At 41.0% G+C, this 24,519-nt stretch overlaps 1 protein-coding gene and 1 long non-coding RNA gene across 2 annotated transcripts in view; one reads left to right on the top strand and one right to left on the bottom strand.

The window, feature by feature from the left end:
• LOC140133192 (uncharacterized) overlaps positions 1-8,428 on the top strand; it is a 28,524-nt gene extending 20,096 nt beyond the window's left edge. Inside the window, exons 2-4 of the long non-coding RNA XR_011855844.1 lie at positions 3,623-3,689; positions 7,844-7,963; positions 8,246-8,428. This is a non-coding gene — a long non-coding RNA (uncharacterized lncRNA). The remainder of the gene's footprint in view (positions 1-3,622; positions 3,690-7,843; positions 7,964-8,245) is intronic.
• The window catches only part of LOC140133190 (uncharacterized), a 437,171-nt gene that overhangs the window by 13,121 nt on the left and 399,531 nt on the right, over positions 1-24,519 (bottom strand). The window contains exons 22-25 of the mRNA XM_072153006.1: positions 19,389-19,451; positions 19,091-19,153; positions 7,234-7,269; positions 6,083-6,128 (exon numbers count right to left, since the gene is read on the bottom strand). Of these exons, the coding sequence (XP_072009107.1) occupies positions 6,083-6,128; positions 7,234-7,269; positions 19,091-19,153; positions 19,389-19,451 (208 nt within the window). The remainder of the gene's footprint in view (positions 1-6,082; positions 6,129-7,233; positions 7,270-19,090; positions 19,154-19,388; positions 19,452-24,519) is intronic.

Raw genomic sequence — 24,519 nt, 5'->3', positions numbered from 1 at the left:
CTGTAGCCACATAGTCAACTACTACTGCCTGCACTGAGGAAATAAAGGCCATCCCACAGGGTTTCTGCAGTGTGGCATTTTTTCTCACAGAATGCAGAATATAGAATTTCCACAGAATTTCCACATACTGGAAATGGTACCTAAGCCTTAACAATCGGAGTACTTCATCTATGACCAGGCACCTTCAGAGTTAACATGAGCTGCAGTAGCTGAGACACCAAAAATGCCTGGAAATGTCTAAGGCTCCCCCTGCTTTAACTGGCACAGCCTTTTTCACAGCCTCCCAAGTTTTTTTCCATCCCCCAGATCATGGAGAGAAAGTGAAAGTTTGGCACATTGCACGCACAAAGTCTGGTCCTGATTAGGAGCATTTCCAAACTCATGGCCTTTAAAATGCTCCCATTCAGGCTCCTGGAGATGGACAGCTTTAAAGATCTGTTCCACAGTATGAAGTTCCTGGGGCTGTCCCATAGTATGAAGTTACCAGCAGGCAGTTCCGCCCTGCTCCAGCAGACTAAATAAAAATTTTTACGAAGTAATGCCATTAGTTCCGAAGTGCACCAGTAAGCACGTGGACTAGTAAGCACGGGCAGAGACATTACCTTAAAGGGGTTTGCCGACAAAAGAAGATTCTCAAATTTCAATCGAGTGATGTTTACACAATAAAGATTATTTTAACCCCTTACTTTACAATGTTACTCAGTTTTATTGCTGTTTTAGCTCCTATTACTCAGTGATGGTCAGTGTAAAACCTCAACCTCAAGCTGGCAAGGTGGTGTGTGTTAATGGTTGGAACTTTGTAGTTTTGAGCCAAGCCAAAATGACACGTCCCATTGCGCATGTGCTCAATTTGGTGGTGTAAATGTTCCTGGCCAACTATACAGACCTGCCGGAACTGCTGCATAGGGTGTGTGCTGTGTCTTCGCATATTTGGCTTTAACACCCTGTTTATGTGCGTCTATCTGCACTGGAGAGAAGCTCTGGCCTGACCACCCACTGCCTCATATCTGATGTACCAATTAGGTGGAATTCCACTTTACTTAACTTGGTACGGAACGTATTCAGATCCCTTTAAATTTTTTGTTTTTTGTTTCATTGATGCCAATTGGTAAGATCAAAAAATTCTTTGTTTTTGTCAGTAATTACATACGAAGTTCCACAAATTCAACTTTCACTGCAGGGCTTCACCAGTTGGGGCTCTATCACAGAGTGTACCGTTGGAAGCCTCTCCTCAGGCTTCCTATGAGAAATGAGATTCACTGGTCTGATGAGATGAAGTTTTAACTTTTTGGTTGGTGTTAATTCTAAGCAGTTTGTGTGAAAAAAAAACAGGCAAATACAATTCCAACATTAAAACACTTCCCAACAAGACAATAACCCCAAGCACACAGCAAAAATAACAAAGCAGAGGCTTCAGAACAGCTCCGTGACCATTCTTGACTGGGCAAGCCCTCACTTGAACTCAATTGAGCATCTGCAAAGAGGAATGTCAGAAAATCCCTAAAATCCTGGTGTGAAAACCTTGTTACATCATTCACAAGAAGATTTAAAAGACTAGCTCATAAGGGTGCTTCTACAAAATTCGGAGCAAAAGGTCTGAATACCATGTGATATTTAATTTTTTTTTGTTTAATAAATTAGCAAAAATTTCTACATTTCTGTTTTTTTTTATATCAAGATGCGGTGCAGAGTGTAAATTAATGAGCAAAAAAGGAACTTTCTTGATCTTATCAATTGGCTGAAATGAAACAAAGAGTGAAAAATGTAAAGGGATCTGTATGCTTTCTGTATCCACTGTATGCTGGAAAGGGTATGTCAGCAGCAGCACTTCGCCACTAGTGACTGGGCATCCATGATGGACATTTGTTCAGTGCTGTACTGCTTCCACCAAAATGGTTATCGCCGCTGGCGCCATCTTCAGCTCTACCATCCTCATGTTTTGACTGATAGAAAAAGCTATTCAGGCCATGTGGATGTAATGGTGGTAGACGGAAAGGAAGAGGAGGAGCATGTGCCAGGCAAGGCTCACAGGGTTGGTTCCTGGACTTGTGGTCTGCTTATGCACGGTGCAGCACAGGAACCTGGGGTGCAACTGGGGAGTGGAGAAGGGGGAGACACATCTCACCAAGGACAGCTTGTGCTTGTCTCTGGGCATCCTGTCCCAAATGAGCCTCTATATGCCCCAGGGCTTGCCACTGACACCCGAATTGTCTTTACACTCAACAGTGACAAATAGTGGGGGGCCACCCTGCTAGATCCATGTTACAAAGATATTGTAGCATCCTTAATTTTTATAATATAGCATATGACTTTGGTGCAGGCACTATTGGCTGAGTTTCAGTCCAAAGTTGAGAGCTCAGTGAAAGCACGAGGACGAGTGTGGAATGCCATGTTGGTTTTGCTCAACCTCCACCACCATCGGATGGGCACATAGTACCTGGAGGCAGAATGTGGAGAATTATCTGTCCACATGGTCTAGATGGTTGTCTAGACCAGTGATTTTCAACCAGTGTGCCGCGACACATGGTCGGGTGTGCCGCGGGGAAAGTTCCCCAAACTAGGGTGCCCCCTGTGTTTTGTTTCCCGGCAATGTGCAGCGATGCGCAGTCATGGCTTCTTACAATGTAGGAGACTGTACAATAACACATGCACAAGCTTTGAACCTCGCGCGACAAAATGACGTCACCGAGGCCGGCGCATCATCCTGAGAGCGGAGAGACTCTCGCATTTTCCCACCGCCAAGGTAATGCCCACCAATAATGCTGACTATATGAGCTTTTGCCTGAGTATATGAACTGTTGACAGAATACTCAGCATATGAGCTGGTACTTTTAGTACTCCAGCAGTATACTGCATATAACAATGAAAAATGTAAAATGAGAAATACTATAGTCATGAGGCTGGAGTACTACAAGTACCAGCTCATATGCTGAGTATATGAGCTGGCACTTGTACTCTGGCCTCATGGCCATAGTACTTCTCATTGTACCCCTTTATTTTGCAGTATATGAGCCACATAATAATCAGCACCATATACTAAAAACAGGGAGAAACTGAGAACTGTTGGGGAAGAGCTTTGTGTGTGTCTTTCCACCATTCCTGCCAGGATATCCCTTTTGTGTTTATCGAAACAGGCCCAGGTTTCACACTGAGTGAGTAAAATAAATTTAGAATCTATATTATTAACTATATGTATAATATGACTGTTTTAGTGTCATTTTGTGCTATTTTGGTTGGTGGTGTGCCCCAGGATTTTCTAAGTATAAAAAGTGTGCCGTGGCTCAAAAAAGGTTGCAAATCACTGGTCTAGAAACACAAAAAATAATAATGAAATGGCAGAGAGAATAAAGGGGTCTGAATGCCCAGAGCACCTTTAACTGCAATGAGAGGAAGGGTTTGTGGTTTTTCCATTGCTTTTTTTTTTTACCACTATGAGAACGACTAACTGGGTCTGAACACCCAGAGAGCCAAGGGAGCAAGATGTTCTCTCACGTGACATTACCTCACTCTCCCATGTTCCCAGCATGGGATAGTGATGTGTGGGGCATGCATAATTAACAGCCTGGAGCATCTGACATCTTGTCCCCGCACTCCTTGTTGCTAATATAATTTTCTTTTGTAGGTGATCCCAGCATGTCAAAACTAGCGATGGATCTCCAGATCTGCAGTAGAGATGAAGAGGAGCGAAGGTGAGTAATTCTAGGGTTGTTTTTTTTTTCAGTGGTTGATTTTCTTTAAAAGAATGGACATCCTCCTCTATGTCTAGAGAGGCAGTTCTACCATCGCCATAGACGGGGATTCTTTACTGTAAGAGCTAGAAGCCTTTCTTGAGAAAAACAATATGATGTGGTATGGGTAAAACATTTTATTTTATTTTTTTTCTAGGACTTTATGGGCCTGCATGCCCCAGGGAGAACCAGTACATCAGCCTCTCCCTCCCTATTTCTTGCAACATCCCCCACCGGGGCCTTGTCTTTTCTTGGGGAGTGAAGGGAGCCGGGGCCCAGAATTCCGAAGTGGCTGGCGGTTGCGGCCTAGGTACGCTAATGTCACGGTGCTTGGTATGGGGACCAGAGGGCTGTCTTACAGCCTGACAGGTCTTCAGCAAGTGGTGTGCGCAAGAAATTTGGAGGGAGAGGCTGATGTACTGGTTCTCCCTGGGGCAACCACAGTGTCTGTAGGATGAGTCCCTGGGAAATGGATGGGAAGTTCGTGGTGGTGACAGCCATATCCAGGGATCAGACGGAGGCAACGTTGTGCAAAAACAATCTCACAGAAGAACTGGTACTGGAGTGGTCATAGAGAGTGGTCCTCAGGAATGGTTCACCAGCCTGGTAGTAGATGCAGGCAGGGATGGAGCTGTGTCCAGTTGTGGAAGCTGCAGCTCTGAGTCTCCTGACTCTTGTCCTGGGTTTAGCTGTGTCAGCCCTGATGGTGAACTGACACAATCTCTCTCTTCACTGTTAGCTGGCAAGAGGATCTGCTCTCCAGGGAGATCTAGTGTTAAAAACCTTGCTGGAAAGAGCATGTGCTCAAAGACCTGAGGCTCCTCCTTATCCAGGGGGTTTTATTATGGTGGTCAGGTGGTGGCTAACTCTCCAATAGCACTCTAGTGTACATGGTGAAACACAATTGGTTGGAACTCACACCCAATTAACCATTGCCTGTTCAGACTTAATCTACAGCTACTAATTACCAAAGGCCTCCTGCACTATCCCTTTAGCAAGTTGCGCAGGCTCACCTGGGGAGAGACAGATAGAGGGCCCTATTCGCAACTACCCCCTTGCCTATACATTGGCAGGGGTGTTGCACATGTTTTTCCAACCTTATTTACTATGATACTCCTTTAATAACAATATATAGCACTGTTGTATTTTGTATAATGTCACTGTGTGAGATGATAGAGAGTTCCTGATGTCAACGATGCTGGCTAATATTACAAAATGAGGTGGTGTTATAATACTGATACTGATATGATGGCGCTATATTATTATTATTATACCTATTAAATCATGCAATCTTCAAAGCTATTATGAGTTTAGGGTCTTGTTCTCCTGTCTCACGCTGCGCTGAGCTATTCTCTGCTCTGTACCTCTACCCCCACCCTTGCATTCCAGGAAGAGCTCACACAGACACAGGCAGGGGAGGGGGGAGGAAGGTATATAGCAGAACTGTATGTGTGATAGGTGAGTGTGTCATTGTGTGTTATAACCATCTCATGGATCTCATCATCTCTCTTCTCGGATCTCTCTCTCTTTCTATGTGTCAGATACTAGTACAAAATTAGAAGCTAAATGAAAGTGTATATAAACGTGTACCCTGATAATCTAACCACATTGAACTAGAGGGATCGTGTAGTGTCTGCTTAGAGAGTCCCTGCCGACACACTCTGGAATTTTACACTGATCACCACTCAGTTATAAGAGCTAAAACAGTACTAAAACTGAGCAAAATAGTAAATTAAGGGCTTAAAAAAATTATATTTATTGTGTAAACATCACTAGTGGGTTGAAATTTAAGAATTTTCTTTCATGGACAAACTCCTTTAAGACCACTTGCAATTAGGATTACTAAAAGTCTGAATTTTTTACAACATTTTTGTTCAATTTGGTTAATTACTTAAAAGGAACTGGCATATGACTATTTTGTATTTACCATCCACACACTAAAAAGAAGAAATATCAAAGTACAAAAGCAGTGCACATCAAGTGAACGTGATGTATATTTTAACTCTGCAAGCATGGTTGATATATGCTGCAGATTTTTAGTGCAGATTTCAGCGCAGCAGATTTCCCCCTGGAATTGAAAAAAGCAACAAATTGGGATACCCATGGTTTTAAGACACTTTTCCAACAAGCCTTGTCTGCTCTGACATTGACTATTATGTCAAACAAGTGGCACTTTTGAGAACATTTTATACAAAAGTTTAATTGTAACACGGGCCCAAAGTAGCTTGAACTCTTTTACCAAGTGGAAACCAAATTGTTCCAAATAAAGTATTTAACAAATACGGAAAAATAAGTGAAACAAAAAATATTGCAAAAACACCTACATCAACCTATTAAATATGTAAGTTACATACCACAGCATCCACAGATTTCCTCGACAAAGCTCATGATTTCACAGCCCTTAAATAGAGAATTTAGATAAGTACTAATAGTGTAATTGGTTTTTTATGATGCATTCTAATTTTTATACAGGCAGTCCCCGGGTTACGTACAAGATAGGTTCCGTAGGTTTGTTCTTAAGTTGAAATTGTATGTAAATGTATACTTTGTAATTGTAACCCCAGCCAGAATAGTTTTGGTCTTTGTGACAACTGGATTTTAAAAATGTTGGGTTGTCATAAGAACCAGAATTAACAAAAAAGCTTAATTACAGACACCTTTTATAACTCCTACAGCTGATCTTTGTAGCATAGGGTTGAAGTACAGTAAATTACCAACATCCAGAGATCCGTTTGTAACTAGGGGTCGTCTGTAAGTCGGGTGTTCTTAAGTAGGGGACTGCCTGTATTGGTAAGGTAATTTATTTTAGCAGTTTAGGACTCTTTCACATTGAAAGGATGTCTTTCATTTGTTGCTTGTGTACAGTCCATTTTTAGCAGTTAGTTTGTTAGTGAATGGAAATTGGGGGATGGTATACTACTTTGTTTTAGAATGCAATAAAAAATATTTGAAACACTGATGTGACACATACTAGACACAAAATAAAAACCACTGATAGTCTGGCAGGTGGTGTGAAACCAACCTTAGAGACATTTGTGGATATGTGAGAAATATCACTAATTTGGTAAGGGAGATTAATAACAATAATACATAATGAAAAGATGTATTGTATTATAACAGTTTTAATTATAAGGGTGACACCTGATCAAATCCAGCATAATTCCCTGTAATGTAAACATTGGTAGCCTTTTTAAATATCTAGTGACCCTACAGACATCACCTGAACTTCAGGTTAACATATTACTTTTCTTTATTTTGGTTGCTCTTTGAGAGTGGGTTCTGGACATCCAATATACAAAACTGCCTGCTGTCTTGATCAGCAGTAACACAATATTAACTTAGTTTACTCATGTAAAAAAAGAAGGCTTGATTGTATTGTATTACTACAATACCTTTACATACATTTTTATCCCTTCCCTTACTAGGTTGAACTTGATGGACATGTGTCTTTTCTCAACCCTATAAACTATGTAAACTATGAAATAACTTCTGAATAAAGCATTACCGTTATGCCAGGACTTCCACGCTCTCCTGGAGGACCCTAAAAGGAACAATATATAAGATAGATAAGCCTTAAACTAAAGTATTAAAAGTATTAAAATGAATGTCACATTGCTGCCAAAATGTTTTGCAGCCAGATGACTTGAAATAGTCAATGGAACAGCTTATTTGGCTATAAAATCTTATAAAGCATAAAGGCTTATAAAGGCTATAAAGCAACCAACTAAGTAAGTGTGCGAGTACAAGAATGTGCTTTTGCCCTATTGGTGTAGTGACTTAAGTGTTACTTGTGTTGTAATGATTTAAGATTAACCCCTACACCACTGCATAATAAATTCATATGGGACTCCACTCTACATCATGCAATCAAAACCTCTCCCTCATCCTCCCTGTCCTGTACCACCCACTAATAAAGACGACATGGCTCGCTGCACTGCGCATTGTTTTCCTGCGCATAGTTGTCTGGCAGTGAGGCAATACGCAACTCACTACAGAGTTTGTGTACCTCCCGTGCCTCACTGTCTAGCAACCATGCATCTTGTGACATGTTCCCTTTAAGAGTGGATACCTCTAATATGACATAAAACTCTATGACACCAGAATTATGTTTCTAGGTGCAAGCGTTCAGGAAATATATCCGTTTGAAGTGAGCCCCACTCTAGCCTGTCAGCTGAAGGCAGAATGTAGTAAGAAAGACTTTCACCCCTTTGGAAGGGGTTAAAGGACCTTTAAAGGTATGTCTGTATTTTAAGGGTGTACTGCGAATTGTGATTGTTTATTGCTGAACTTTTTTTTTTAGAATCTGTATAAATACAATGGACTTCATAAGTTCAAATGGCATACTGCTATGAGATGTGTGTGAAAATTTCCCATCTGGAAGCCAAGATACTGGATATAAATAAGTTTTAATGATGCTTCATCCATTAATCGTTTGCCTAGCACACTCTGAAGGTGTATGGTATTCTGAAAAGGTATAACGCGAGGCTATAACAGCATCCTCTTTTCTCTTTCTACAGGTATATACCTTTGATTGCTGAATGCATTTTCATCTATATACTCTGCCATTCATGTCATCCACAGACTACTTAATGGTATATTTCTCTGATTTCTGAATGCTTTTTCATCTGTGTACTTAGCCATTCATGTCACTCACAGATTGTTAAATGGAATATATCTCAATGGAATTTATCATCTGTATATTCTGTTCACTGGTAATACATTTGAAATCAAAATCACTTGATTTTTTTTAGAAATTATGTCATCTCCATTAATTAACATATGATGGACTTTTTGTAAAGAGTGCAACAAGCAGTGTTTTAGAAAATTAGCAAAGTATATCAACATAAAACCTTATTTTGCTAGAAACATGATGATCATAATTAGAAAACAGCTATGACTTTGTAACAAGCAGCAAGTTGTGACCCCACTGTGCTATCTAACTGTTTTGACCTTAGTCCACTCCGGACCCCTCCGGTATTCACCCGTTTACTGTTATAAAGGGATCTGGACTTCCTTGTGGAGATATAGATAGCAGTGGGCCAGAGGGCACAGAGGGGTCAGGCAAGGCGGGTAGTCAGTAACAGTCCATAGTCAAGGAAGCGTACAATCAGAATCCAAGGACAGGCAGAGGGTCAAGAAACAAGCCAGGGTTGTATACCAGGAAGTGCAGATCAGAATCAGGAACAAATCCAGGGTCACACAAGGGTAGCAGACAGAAACAAACACCAAACAGCAGGACTAGCAAGCTAGGAACCTTTGCCCAGGCGTGGAGAACAGGGCATGCTGGGGTATATGGTTGGAGGTGCATGCTGATAGGCTGGGAAATCCTAGTTGGGAAACACCCTGCCCCTTTAAGAAGGAGAGAAGTCACCCGCACTATAAGGGAGCAGAGATGCTGGAGCCTTGACTTGCTGAAACAGCATGTGTGCAACTAGGTGCTGCCGAGGTTGCTGCGCCTGCAGGATGGACCTCCACATCTGACACCTGTTTCTCCCAGGCCATTGGATGGTGACGCTGCATTTGTTGGCGCAGGGCCGTGGTGCCAACGTTAGCTCCCTGGCCACGCTTCACTTTCTTCCTGCAGATACGACATATACCCACGCTCGGCTCCCCTGGTGTCTTTACAAAAAATTGCCACACCACCGAGGTGGTAATTTTACCGCCAACACTCTGCACTAAGCGACTACTACCGCCACTGCCTCTCTGAGTCCCTGTGCCATTTGTTCGACCCCCATCCTCAAACTGCTGCCACCCTGCTGTCTCATGGCCACAGTAGCGACTTGCTGCTCCGCTGCCTGACGCGCCAGCTGACACTCTTTTCGTTTAACGATGATGAATCCTCTGCTACACTCAGCTCCCAAGTGCGATCAGCTACATCATCGTCAATTTGCATTTCCCAGCCTACTGCAGCTGCTGACTGTCCTCAAACACTTCGTCCTCGCTGAATAGTGGCTCTGAGCCCAGACCACCTAGTAGCTCTCTGGCTGCGGTAAAGGAACAGGACAGAGGCTGGTTGAGGACAGGTGAGGGCCGCTGACCTCTAATCTAACTAATTGTTGTATCTGAGGAACCCACAGACTCTTGGCTGGGGCTGTCAGATGTTATATTTGAGGAATTGGATGACCTAGTCAACCGTTCAACAACCTGTTGATTAACACTGCCGCTAGATGACAACGGCAGTTCTGACCTCATAGAGTCACCCCTGCTGTGACGTCCCCTTACTGTGCTGCCACCTCTGCCTGCTCCACCTGCCACCTTTCTGTCTGACATAGTGGTTTATAAACTACGTGACATGTAAATCTGGCTGTAAACTATAGCCCCAAAAAGGTATGGCAATTTGGGTTATACGGACACCCCACAACTGACACTGTGTAATTTCAGCGAACATCACTGTATAAACTATGTGGATTTGACACGTAAATCTGGCTGTAAACTATAGACCCAAAAAGGTATGGCAATTTGCGTAATACAGATACCCCACAACTGACACTGTAATTTCAGCTAAAATCACTGTATAAACTATATGGATTTGACAAGTAATTCTGGCTGTAAACTATAGCCCCAAAAAGGTATAGCAATTTGGGTTATACGGACACCCCACAACTGACACTGTGTAACTTCAGCGGACATCACTGTATAAACTATGTGGATTTGACACGTAAATCTGGCTGTAAACTATAGCCCCAAAAAGGTATGACAATTTGCGTTATACAGATACCCCACAACTGACAGTGTAATTTCAGCGAAAATCACTGTATAAACTACGTGGATTTGACACGTAAATCTGGCTGTAAACTATAGCCCCAAAAAGGTATGGCAATTTGCATTATACAGATACCCCACAACTGACACTCTGTAATTTCAGCGAAAATCACTGTATAAACTACGTGGATTTGATACATAAATCTGGCTGTAAACTATAGCCCCAAAAAGGCATGGCAATTTGCGTTATACAGACACCCCACAACTGACACTTTGTAATTTCAGCGAAAATCACTTTATAAACTATGTGGATTTGACACGTAAATCTGGCTGTAAACTATAGCCCCAAAAAGGTATGGCAATTTGCATTATACAGATACCCCACAACTGACACTGTAATTTCAGCGAAAATCATTTTATAAACGATGTGGATTTGACACGTAAATCTGGCTGTAAACTATAGATCCAAAAAGGTATGGCAATTTGCGTTATACAGATACCCGACAACTGACACTGTAATTTCAGCTAAAATCACTGTATAAACTATATGGATTTGACACGTAAATCTGGCTGTAAACTATAGCCCCAAAAAGGTATGGCAATTTGCGTTATACAGATACCCCACAACTGACACTATAATTGCAGCGAAAATCATTTTATAAACTATGTGGATTTGACACGTAAATCTGGCTGTAAACTATAGACCCAAAAAGGTATGGCAATTTGCGTTCTACAGATACCCCACAACTGACACTGTAATTTCAGCTAAAATCACTCTATAAACTATATGGATTTGACATGTAAATCTGGCTGTAAACTGTAGCCCCAAAAAGGTATGGCAATTTGGGTTATACGGACACCCCCCAACTGACACTTTGTAATTTCAGCGAACATCACTGTATAAACTATGTGGATTTAACACGTAAATCTGGCTGTAAACTATAGACCCAAAAAGGTATGACAATTTGCGTTATACAGATACCCCCCAACTGACACTGTAATTTCAGCGAAAATCACTGTATAAACTATATGGATTTGACACGTAAATCTGGCTGTAAACTATAGCCCCAAAAAGGTATGGCAATTTGCATTATACAGATACCCCACAACTGACACTCTGCAATTTCAGCGAAAATCACTGTATAAACTACAAGGATTTGACACGTAAATAAGGCTGTAAACTATAGCCCCAAAAAGGTATGGCATTTGCGTTATACAGATACCCCACAACTGACACTGTAATTTCAGCGAACATCACTGTATAAACTATGTGGATTTGACACATAAAGATGGCTGTAAACTAGAGCCCCAAAAAGGTATGGCAATTTGCATTATACAGATACCCCACAACTGACACTCTGTAATTTCAGCGAAAATCACTGTATAAACTACATGGATTTGATACATAAATCTGGCTGTAAACTATAGCCCCAAAAAGGCATGGCAATTTGCGTTATACAGACACCCCACAACTGACACTTTGTAATTTCAGCGAAAATCACTTTATAAACTATGTGGATTTGACACGTAAATCTGGCTGTAAACTATAGCCCCAAAAAGGTATGGCAATTTGCATTATACAGATACCCCACAACTGACACTGTAATTTCAGCGAAAATCATTTTATAAACGATGTGGATTTGACACGTAAATCTGGCTGTAAACTATAGACCCAAAAAGGTATGGCAATTTGCGTTATACAGATACCCGACAACTGACACTGTAATTTCAGCTAAAATCACTGTATAAACTATATGGATTTGACATGTAAATCTGGCTGTAAACTGTAGCCCCAAAAAGGTATGGCAATTTGGGTTATACGGACACCCCCCAACTGACACTTTGTAATTTCAGCGAACATCACTGTATAAACTATGTGGATTTAACACGTAAATCTGGCTGTAAACTATAGACCCAAAAAGGTATGACAATTTGCGTTATACAGATACCCCCCAACTGACACTGTAATTTCAGCGAAAATCACTGTATAAACTATATGGATTTGACACGTAAATCTGGCTGTAAACTATAGCCCCAAAAAGATATGGCAATTTGCATTATACAGATACCCCACAACTGACACTCTGCAATTTCAGCGAAAATCACTGTATAAACTACATGGATTTGACACGTAAATAAGGCTGTAAACTATAGCCCCAAAAAGGTATGGCATTTGCGTTATACAGATACCCCACAACTGACACTGTAATTTCAGCGAACATCACTGTATAAACTATGTGGATTTGACACATAAAGATGGCTGTAAACTAGAGCCCCAAAAAGGTATGGCAATTTGCATTATACAGATACCCCACAACTGACACTCTGCAATTTCAGCGAAAATCACTCTATAAACTACGTGGATTTGACAAGTAAATCTGGCTGTAAACTATAGCCCCAAAAAGGTATGGCAATTTGCGTTATACAGATACCCCACAACTGACAACCAGTGAGAGGTCCACAAATCACTTATTTGTCCAGATCCCCCTTAAAGAACAACCAGGGATTGGTCCACAAATCGCTACTGCAGATGCATGAAAGTCAAACAGATTTCTTCCTATTCGATTTTGTCACTAAACAGAACTGCTATTTGGGGTATACAGATCCCCCTTAAAGAACAACCAGGGTTTGGTCCACAAATCGCTACTGCAGATGCATGAATGTGAAACAGATTTCTTCCTATTCGATTTTGTCATTAAACAGAACTGCTATTTGGGGTATACAGATCCCCCTTAAAGAACATCCAAGGATTGGAGCAAGAATCACTACTGCACAGTACAGTAGCAGCAGCTAGATGCTATAGACAGCACATCCACTGTAAACTGCCGGGATTGCAAATGGCAGACAGTTTTATAGGGCTGTGAGCCTGTGTGACATCACATAAGCCTGCTGGTCGCTGATTGGCTTACAGGTCTGCAGATGTCATCGGGGGTGTTGACAAGATGAAGCACTAGATGCGCGAAACGATTCATCTCTTAAAAACGCTCCTGTGTAACCATGCTCTTCTCCCTGTGGTGTATGCTGTCTTTAATGGTGTAAAGAAATAAAGAAGATACATTTTAAATACATGGTGAGTGCCAACCTTTTCTTTGTCTTCTTTTCATCGACATACCTAAATACTCTGTTCTGTGTCATACCTGTGTTTGAGCACCACCTCCTGCATATGTTTATATGTTACACCTACCCAGTAAGAAGAATTGGCTAGAGAGACTCAGATACACTTCACATGCTATTTTTTTAAAAAAAAGGTCTAAGAAGCAGTGCCCCTTATACACTCTTCTCTTTTGCCAGTCACCCGGGGTGTTCCTTTCTCCATACCAGAGTTCTCTGCCCCATGTAACACGTTGTGCTTGTGCCCATTTAGCTAAAAAAAGAGGGGGGGGGGGGAACTTCGTTCCCGCGTATCAGAGTAAACTTCGGGTTCTTGACTAATAGAATTTTTTGTCAAATTCGTATCAAATCCACTTTGTTAGAATTGATTCACCCATCTCTAGTGGTGGTATACCCAACCATTGTTGTTTACTTCTTTTTCAAAACAAATTGTTTGAAATTAGGAAATCGCTATTAAATGCTTTTTCTTCATAATGTACAAGTTGCTGTAGCATGAATTTTTTGGGTTTTCTTATAAAAGTAATAGTAATATTAACCCCTTCCCGACATTTGACGTAATAGTACTGCATGGCGGGAGGTGCGTTCCCGCAAAATGCAGTATTATTACGTCATGCTTCTGGCCCCGGCTCCTGAACGGAGCCGGGGCCAGAAGCTGCGGGTGTCGGCTATATATTATAGCCGACACCTGCCCCTAACACCCGCGATCGGAGATTTCTCCGATCGCGGGTGTTAACCCCTAACACGCCGCGGTCGCGCTGACCGCGGCGTGTTAGAGGCATTTAAAGTTTGACAAGAGGGAATCGGACCCCCCCGCGGCGCTTACCGGGGGGGTCCGCTGCTCCGATCGCAGCCCCGGGACTGCCGGTGCCCGGGGCTGCGAGATCTTCATCCCGGTGCCGGGTCCCTGCCTCCTGGCAGGACCCGGCTGTAAGACACTGGGCATGCGCAGCATGCTCAGTGTCTTACATTACACAGTGCAATACATCTGTATTGCACTGAGTAACCTGTAAAATAGCTTGAACAAGTGATCAGAAGATCACTTGTTCAAGCTTAGATGGCAGTAACTGTAAAAAAAGTAAAAATAAATAAATAAAGGTTTTTTTTAAATAAAAATAAATAATAAAAGAAAGTGAAAGTCCCCCCAAACACCACATTTCCCTGTACACAAGTAATAAAGTATAAAAAAACACTAAATCACAAAAAAACCCACTTATTTGGTATCGCCGCGTCCGTAACAATCTGTACAATAAATCCTAATCATAATTGGACCCCCTCGGTGAACGTGGTAAAAAAAAAAACCCAAAAACATGCCAAAAATTTCAACTTTTTATCAAATTGCTTTACAAAAAATGTTCTAAAAAGTTATCCGAAAAAGTTACAAGCACCAAAATGATACCAATGAAAAGAACAACTTGTCACGCAAAAAATAAGCTTACAACCAGCTCCGTAAACCAAAAAATACTATAATTATGCCACCATAAAAATGGAAATACTAAAACAAATGCAATTTTTTCTATTCTAGTTTTCCTTCAATAAAATTGGACAAATATGAAATAAACTATATAAATGAGGTATCACCGTAATCGTAGTGATCCGTAGAATAAAGATAATATATTATTGTTATGCTACAGTGAACACCCCCCAAAAAAATGCTAAAAATCCAAAACAAGAATTGATGATTTTATTTTCCTCCACACGTAAAAAGTTAATAAAATTGCTTCATTAAGCTAAAAACCCACTAAAATTAAGTTTTTTTTACAGTGCATCTCATCTCGCAAAAAATAAGCCATTATGTGTCTAAATAGCTCAAAAAATAAATAAAGATTGTATAGCCTATTCCCAACGCGCATTGTTATAGAACGGTGCGGCGGGTAGTGACTTGCCAACACGGTTCAGACACAGTGATCGGGGTAAGACGGCGGCTGTTCCTGACGGCCATTCATCCTGCCCCATGGACCAGAAGGGTTACGTCCCCCCCACATGATCGCTGCTACTGGCTCATCAATTCAGACCAGCCAATAGCAGCGAATTTACTTATGACGTCAGTAATACCGGTCACCATGTCTGTAGACACGGTGATCGGGGCAGGGTGGCGGCTGTTCCTGACAGCCACCAATTTTGCCTTGCGGTCCAGAGGGGTTTTGTTGCCCCCCTCTGTCCATGTTTGCCGCTATTGGCTGGTCGATTTGGTCCAGCCAAAAGCAGCAATATTCGTCACAATGGGCATCGCTAGGGTGAATAAGAGCAACACTTGGCGAAAATTTCCCTACGAAAAAACAAGATTTGGTACAAAAGCGCTGGTCGTGCACATTGTACAGATTACGCTGTACAACTCTTACGTGCTGTTCCAATGTGCAGGTCCTGCCGTATCATTTCTCCATTTTCAAGAGGAAGATATTAGGAAACTAATATTGGGACAAGAAGGACGGAGCCCCAGTACCTCTGGTTTAGATGTTCCTGTGTTTTGCTAGGACAGCATTTTCCCGGTGAATTCTGCTGCTTCTAATGGTAGGACTCAATAAAGAGTCTGTTCCAAAAGAGAAGTTAGGATGGACACTATATACTAAGGATGGACACTATATACTAAGGATGGACACTATATACTACTAAGAGACATGCGACAACTCCAGAGTGACAAAAGTTTAGTTGGTCCCTTGGTATATTCCACCTCCTTATACGCAACACATTCACAATTCACGCCCAACCTGTTGTGAATTAATTTCGGTAAAATGAATAATTGTAACAACTGTTAGGTTACGATGCTCCCTATAACCCTCCATTATTTCATATGGGGCGCCACATAACGGGCACTGAACGTTCCAGAAATAATTGCAATTTCCATCTTGGACTCCATCGCACATCATATTTGGAAACCACCTATATGTTCAAAATGCTCATTTCACCACATGTATTACACTATACCACATATTACACCTTGCTATATTCCCCAAGGGGTGTACATTCAACAATTAGGGTCACTTTTCGGGTTTTCCTCTGTTTTGGTACCACTACGGCTCTCCAAATGTATCCTGACACATGTGAAGGATTTCTGTCAAATTTGGCCTCTAAAAGACAAACATCCCTCTTTTCCTCTACTGTGCGCCCATAAAGTATTTTATATGCACATGTGGGGTACTTCTACACTCGGGAGAAATAGTTTCACTCCTTTTTTGGGGTTATTTAATATATTATCCCTTGTGGCTTACAAAAATTAGGGGTAAAGTGACATTTATAGGAAAATTTTCACCTTTTTAATGTTTAGGGCCTAATTGGATCATTCACCTGTAGGGGCAAATACATATATTACACATTGCAAAATTCTCTAAGGGGTGTGCGTTCAAAAATTAGGGTCACTTTTCGGATTCTTATCTGTTTTATACCACTAGGGTTCTCCAAATGCATGTCAAACATTTCTGTCAAATTTGGCTTCTAAAAGGCAAACATTCCCCTTTCCTTTTACTGTGCGCCCATACAACATTTTATATACACATGTGGGGTACTTCTACACTTGAGAGAAATAGCTTTACACATTTTGGGGGGTTATTACATTTTTTTTATCCCTTGTGGCTATAAAAAATTAGGGGTAAACTGACCTTTATAGGAAAATTTTTAACTTTTTCCTATTTAAGTCCTAATTAAATCAAACACCTTTATGGACAAATACACATATTACACCTTGCTAAATTCTCTAAGGGGTGTGCTTTCCAAAATGGTGACACTTGTTGGGGTTCCCCTCTGTTTTGGTACCACTACGGCTCTCTAAATGCATCCTGACATATGTAAAGGATGTCTGTCAAATTTGGCTTCTAAAAGTCCAACGCCCCTCTTTCCCTTCTGAGCTTCACTGCGTACCCATACAACATTTTATTTGCATGTGTGGGGCAATTTTATACTCGGGAGAAATGCTAGTACACATTTTTTTGGGGTTGTTTCATCTTTAATGCCTTATGGGATACAAAAATTAGCCGTAAAAGTGACTTTTTTGGGAAAATGTTCATCTTTTTCCTTTTAGGGACCTATTTGAAGCAAACACCTGTAGGGGAAAATACACATATTACACCTTGCTAAATTCTCCAAAGGGTGCACTTTCCAAAATGGTGACACTTGTTGGGGTTCCCCTCTGTTTTGGTACCACTAGGGCTCTCCAAATGCATCCTGACACATGTAAAGGATGATTGTCAAATCTGGCTTCTAAAAGGCCAAAGCCCCTATTTCCCTTCTGAGCCCTACTTTACACCCATACAACACTTTATATGCAAAAGTGGTGCAGTTCTATGCTTAGGAGAAATAGTTCTACACATTTATGGGGGGTGTTTCATCTTTTATCCCTTGTGGCTTACAAAAATTTGGGGTAAAAGTGACTTTTTTGAGAAAATTTTCACCTTTTTTCCTTTTTGGGGCCTAATTGAATCAAACACCTGTTGGGGCAAATACACAAATTACACCTTGCTAAACTCTCCAAGGGGTGTACTTTCCAGAATGGTGTCTCTTGTTGGGGCTTTCCTCTGTTTTGGTACCATTATGGCTCTCCAAATGCATCCTGACACATGAAAACTTTTTCAGCCATATTTGGCCTCCAAAAACGAAACAACGCTCTTTCCATTCCAAGTGCCCCCCTGTGCCCGTACAGAAGGGTACAGTGACAAAATGGGTATTGGCATACTCAGGAGGAATTGCCCTCAACATTGTAAAATGCATTTTCCTTTTTAACCCATTGTGAAGGTGCAAATTTTAGTGTTCAATGAATCTATAGTAAGATAAAATTACATTTCTGTAATTTCACTTTCATTTATCTTTCACCCTCATGAAACGTTCATAGGGTTAACAAAATTCCCAAAGGTTGTTTTGAATATTTTGAGGGGTGTAGTTTCTAAAATGGTGTCATTTGTGGGGGTTTCTTGTCATGTGGGCCTTATAAAGTCACTTCTAACTAAATTGACCCTCCAAAAGTAGGTTTTGATGATTTTCGTGAAAATCTGAAAAATTGCACCTAAAGTTATAAGCCTCCTAACATCCTAAAAAAAGGAAAAGATGTTTGAAAAATGATGCCAAGTTAAAGCAGACATATGGAAAATGTTAGTTATCAAGTTATTTTAGTGATATGACCAACTTTCCAAAAAGTAGAAAATTTTGAATTTGGAAAACATCGTTTTTTTCAAAATTTTTGCCAAATTTCCATTTATTTCATAAATAAATACTAAACATATTGATTAAATTTCTCAACCAGCATGAAGTACAATGTGTCACAAAAAAACAATTTCAAAATCAACTGGATATGTTAAAGTGTTCCAAAGTTATAACCATTTATAGTGACACAGGGCAGATTTGAAAAAATGGGCCGTGTCAGGAAGGTGAAAAGTGGCTTCAGCGTTAAGGGGTTAATATTGCTGCAATAAAATGTTATTTTTTTATGCACCGGAGTAATAAAGTTTTCTGATATTTGCTATGTGGATGAGATCCTTACTTGAAACATTTTTCTGGTTTTATTCAACTATTCATAATAGCAATTTTATGATATAAGAAAAAGTAAATGCAATAAAGACACTCACAGGAAGCCCCGATGAGCCTGTGGCACCACGTTCTCCTATATGTCCATTAGGTCCAAATTCTCCCTAACCAAATAAGATGAAAATTTTAGAACATTTTACAATTTAAAGTAAATTATTGAGCGCAGCACAAAGGAAATAAATGAGAACTGAAGATATAATATTATTTATATGTTTTATAAGATCAGTTTCTACATTAAGTATTAAAATATTACAAAGATAGATAATATATTGGAAAACAAAAAAATACAGACACATAAAAAAAGCAGATTGAAAGATGAAAATGTAAATGGAATTTTACAGGTTCTCCCATTGCTCCTTTTGGTCCTTGCTTCCCTTTCTCTCCAATGTGTCCTCTTGAACCCTTATGATAAAAAAAAATTATGAAATAGTTTCTGAAATGTTATTTAATCTCAGATTAATGACTTGTGGCACAATGTTACAATGTTAGGACAATATAGGTCAATATGATTCATCCATTCTGATTTTTGCAGTGAGAAACATGAAAAGATAAGCATAAGAAGGACCATTTTCTCCAACCCACATTTCCTGCTTTATACTTTAAATCCAAAACAAGACAGCTTATTTGAGGACTATGTTTCACCATCCTGAGCTCAATTATCTTTTAATTTTTCTGTTGTCTTCACTTAATTTGTTTTGGAATGCATAAAACCTACTGAAATACTTTAACAGTTTCCACAGGAGGATGAAAAACACAGCATTTTTAAATGCTGTTCAATTCACTAGGGCTACTAGAGATGAACAAAACAAAGTGGATGAATTTGATCTAAAGTTCATGGAAACCTGTATTCACCACTGAAACAATGCACAAGTCCTTTGGGAGCAGGGGGTATGAGACAGTGTCACAGTCTGTAGCCATATGTCAGTCAGCCTAGGGTAGCCACTGCTTAGTATAATAGTATGTCAGAAGGTTAGTATTAGTAACTCACAGGCACAGGCAGTAGTCAAAACCCGTTGGCACATGGGTTTAGGTATATTGTCTTTTATCGCCTTGTGAAGTTTTTTGCCATGACAGCCTGGAGTATTTATAAAACTCCAAGACCTGCCATTGCTGAAGATCTGTAACAAATTCTCCAGCTCTATAACAAATTCTCCATATACAGGCAGTCCCTGGGTTACGTACAAGATAGGTTCTGTAGGTTTGTTCTCAAGTTAAATTTGTATGCAAGTTGGAACTGTATATATTATAATTGTAACCCCAACAAAAAATTTTTTGGTCTGTGTGAAAATTAGATTTTAAAAATGTTGGATTTTCATAAGAAATAAAAAACAAAAATACATAATTCTGCTCCAGGTGTCCCTGGGAATCATTCCTCAAAGTATTTTCCCTCTCAGTCCTCATTTAGTACCTCTTTTGTCTCATAGCAACCATGGTTTCCAGCTCTCAAAAAAACTTCAATCAGCAAGATGGAGGGGCGGGGCTTGCCTCCTGTCACCTCATCACAAGCGCCTGCTGCTGGCCAATGAGACCAGAGCTATCTTACATCTACCTATCTATCCATCTCATATCGATCTATCCATCTCATATCTATCTATCTATCTCATATCTATCTATCTATCTATCTATCTGTCTCATATGTATCTATCCATTTATCTCATATCTATCTATCTATCTCATATCTATCTATCTAATACACGAAAAGCAAGCAGCACTCCAGGACGTCAATGGTCAAGTGAAAAAAAGTGAAATTTCTTTATTCCATGTTTGGAAGTACAACAAGGTACAGCAGCAACATTTTGGCTCCAAGGAGCCTTTTTCAAGCCAAGTGACATAGGTGAACAAGATGTATATATACCAAAAACAAATGGTCACATGATCAGAATAACCCCCACCCTCCTGAATAAACATATCGCGTCATTACAATATAGTGTTCCTTATATTGCATAAAACATCATCTATAAGAAATTGAATACATGTAAATAAAGTGCTAGTGCATACATATACATTTTCATAAACTTATAAAACCCTTATTGTGGGAAATATGGATAAAGTGACAAGTGCAGTAAGTGTTAATAAAGAGATCGCATCTAATCGTAAGAGTTAAAAACATGTATAGCGGGTATCTCACCATCTCTTCCCATCGCAGTGCCGCGTTGTCTAGGGAACCACCTACGTCATGTATAAACAAACACTGACATCAAGAGTGTTCCGGACCGGGCAGCAACCATCTCTGAGTGCTGCAAACAAAGGGTAAGTATAGGGTGTGATCAATGGCACAGCGGAGGGCATATAAGGATGTAGAGCAAAAGAGATATGGGCAGACGGGGCAGAGAACGAGTGATTTAACCCATATAGCCAGACACTCAAAATACGTGTCCCTGTGACCAATTCTAGGTCCATTCGGGATTGCCAAGATATTGTCTCAAAGCCCTATAGATAACCTGCATAGATCCTTATAACAGCCACTCCCATGGCACATAATATGATCACCCAAGGGCATCTGTGTGTTACACAAAGCAATTTTTAATGTATAATGAACAAAATACAGCATTCCAAAAAAAAGAAAAATATAGTGTTCCAAAAACAATAATGGCGGCTGTTGGGTAAAGCAAAAGAGGATGCATCATCAGAAGAAAGGATGGTGAGAGTGATCCCGGTATGGCTTTAAGATGTTAATGAGATCTGCAACGCAGAAAGAGAATAGTTAATTACAAGTTAGTCAACAAGAATAAGATATGTTATACAGGTTATAGTCACTATGAACCTATACTTCAATAGAGACAGCAGAGGACTTCTTAGGCTAGGACCTTAAATTATACATTACATAAACCCATCAGATATTGCTTAGTTTAAAGTCGACGTTTAACCCTTTAGGTCTTAGCGTGTCTACGGTATGTATCCACTGCAATTCTTTTCTTTTCAGGATACGTTCCCTATCCCCACCTCTCCGCAACAGGGGCACATGATCAATCAATTGGAAATGTAAGTCTCTACCTAGATGTCCTGCCTCAACTAAATGTTTTGATACCGGTAGATCCCTTCTGCCACTACAGATTGTATAACGATGTTGGTTGAATCTGACTTTAAATTCAAGGGTCGTTACATTCTTGACTACGCCTGCAACATCGGAATTAAAGCGCAAACTAGAGAACGACTCCAAAAGGTTGGTAACCCTACAACTACATCTTGGAACATTGAGCGAGTACTTTAAATCACACATGATACCAAGGGGTATGCGGCCTAGAATCGCACCCACTTTTTTTCTACACAATATCCGAATTCTGTGCGAAGTTCGCACAAATCTCCAACAAATATGCTATGGATTTGACACTTCTTAACATTGAATTCCTCAAGAAAGAAATTGCCATATTAAAAAACAAAATAGAGACTACTAAGTCCACATTAAAATCTTCGTTGTCTGATGAATACTTCACTACACACAACGACTTGATCAATACTAAACTTCTGCACTTTAGACGAGAACAAGAAGAAACGCAAACGCAAGTGTCAGGTTCGCTAGGGAGATTGCTGGGACTTCTGGTTCTTCTGGTGGTACCAGCAGCGTTCTCCGATCCGCGCAAACTCCACCTCTCGTCCTGGGCAGCGGCTGCTAAGATCTCGCGCTGTCTAGGAGTGGCTGGGACTTTGAACCTCTGCTTGGTGCCTGGTTGTTTCTGCACCATGAGGGGTTAATTCCCAGATGCTGTCCAGCACCTATCAGGTTCTGGAGGTGGAGTTCTGGCTGCATAAATTGCAGCTTCACTAGTCACCTGTGCCAGTGTTTGAAAATCCCTTTCTCCACTCGCTGCTCTAGGTTGTATTGCTCAGTATCTTTATCTGTATTGTTGTTACCTCGGCTAGTTTTTGACTTTGACTCTTTGCTTACTGATTTTGCTATTGACGTACCCTCTCGTTGTGATTCCGGCTTGTTTACCATTCTTTTGTGTTTTATGTTGTCAGTCTGTTTGTGTTTTCCTTCCCACACTTATTCCAGTGTATCTCGAAGTCTTCAAGTAGTCGCCCCACGGTTTAGCGTGGGGGGGCTATAGGAAGGGACAGAGGTTGGGGCAAGCTCAGGGCTCACTATCCCCTGTCTTTTGTGTACCAATCTTAACAGAAACACTGGCCACACATAGGTCTGCATCCTGTATCCGACCTGCTACATTCTCTCCTCCCATGGAGCCTTTGTCAGCTGTGGTCACTCAGGTCCAGACCCTAACTCAGTTTGTTCAGGATCTAGCCTCCCGTCTCCAAATTCAGGAATCTATGCAGGTCCCGCGGCAGACATCACCGCAGGATCCACTGCCACCCACACCTGAACCTAAGGTTCCTCTCCCTGACGTGTTTTTTGGTGACCGTAAGAAATTTTTTTCATTTCGGGAGGGCTGTAAACTTTATTTTTCCTTACGTCCTCGTTCATCGGGCACAGAGATTCAAAGGGTGGGCGTGGTAATTTCCCTGCTGCGTGGGGATCCGCAAAATTGGGCCTTTTCTCTCCCACCTGACTCTCCATCCCGTTCTTCTCTTGACGCTTTTTTTTCTGCTTTAGGCCAGATTTATGACGAACCTGACCGCCGAGCACTTGCAGTTTCCCACCTTAGATCTCTGTGTCAGGGAAAACGGACAGCAGAAGATTATTGTGCCCAGTTCAGACAGTATGTGACTGACTCGCAATGGAATGACTGCGCCCTAAAAGACCAATTTATGTCCGGACTGTCAGACCGAGTACAGGACTTAGTCTTAGCTTATGCCGAGCCTCAGACATTAGATGATGCTATGACTCTGGTCATCCGAGTTGATCGTCGCCTAAGATCCAGGCGATCACCTCGGGTGTCCTCTGACTGTCAGCCAGCGGCCAGTCTGTCTCCAGGTAGTCCAGAATTGGAATCCATGGAGCTGGATAGCATCTCTCCTGCACAGCGGAAGCAACATCGACTGAGACGTCATCTTTGTTTCTACTGTGGAAGTCCTGATCATCTGGTCAACACCTGTTCCAAGAGGCAGCAGCAGGAAAAACTTCCGCTCCTAAGCAGTAGTCGGGGGGACTGCTTAGGAGCTCAGGTACTCCCAATTGTGTCTAGAATGTATTTACCTTGTACAGTTAAGTTTCAGTCTGTTTCCTGCACTGGTCGCGCCTTTTTGGATTCAGGTGCTGCGTCTAATTTAATCGATTATAAGTTTGTCTCTCAGTTTTGCATGTCATTGATTCCATTGTCCACTCCTATCCAGATGTCAGGTGCGGATTTGACCCCTCTACAGGCAGGGTTGATCAAATTCAGAACCCCGCAGATAAAGCTTATGGTAGGAGCTATGCATGAAGAGTGGTGTTCTTTCCTAGTTATGGAAAACTTGTCTGAAAATGTCATTCTTGGTCTACCCTGGCTCCGGATCCATAATCCGGTAATTAATTGGGAAACTCTGGAGCTGGTTCATTGGGGTCCTCACTGTAAGGATCACCTGTCCAAAGTTT

Source organism: Engystomops pustulosus, chromosome 5 (genome assembly GCF_040894005.1).
Source record: "Engystomops pustulosus chromosome 5, aEngPut4.maternal, whole genome shotgun sequence".
Lineage (NCBI taxonomy): Eukaryota > Metazoa > Chordata > Amphibia > Anura > Leptodactylidae > Engystomops > Engystomops pustulosus.
The sequence above is the reverse complement of the archived record's forward strand: the minus strand, read 5'-3'. Positions and strand labels throughout refer to the sequence as shown.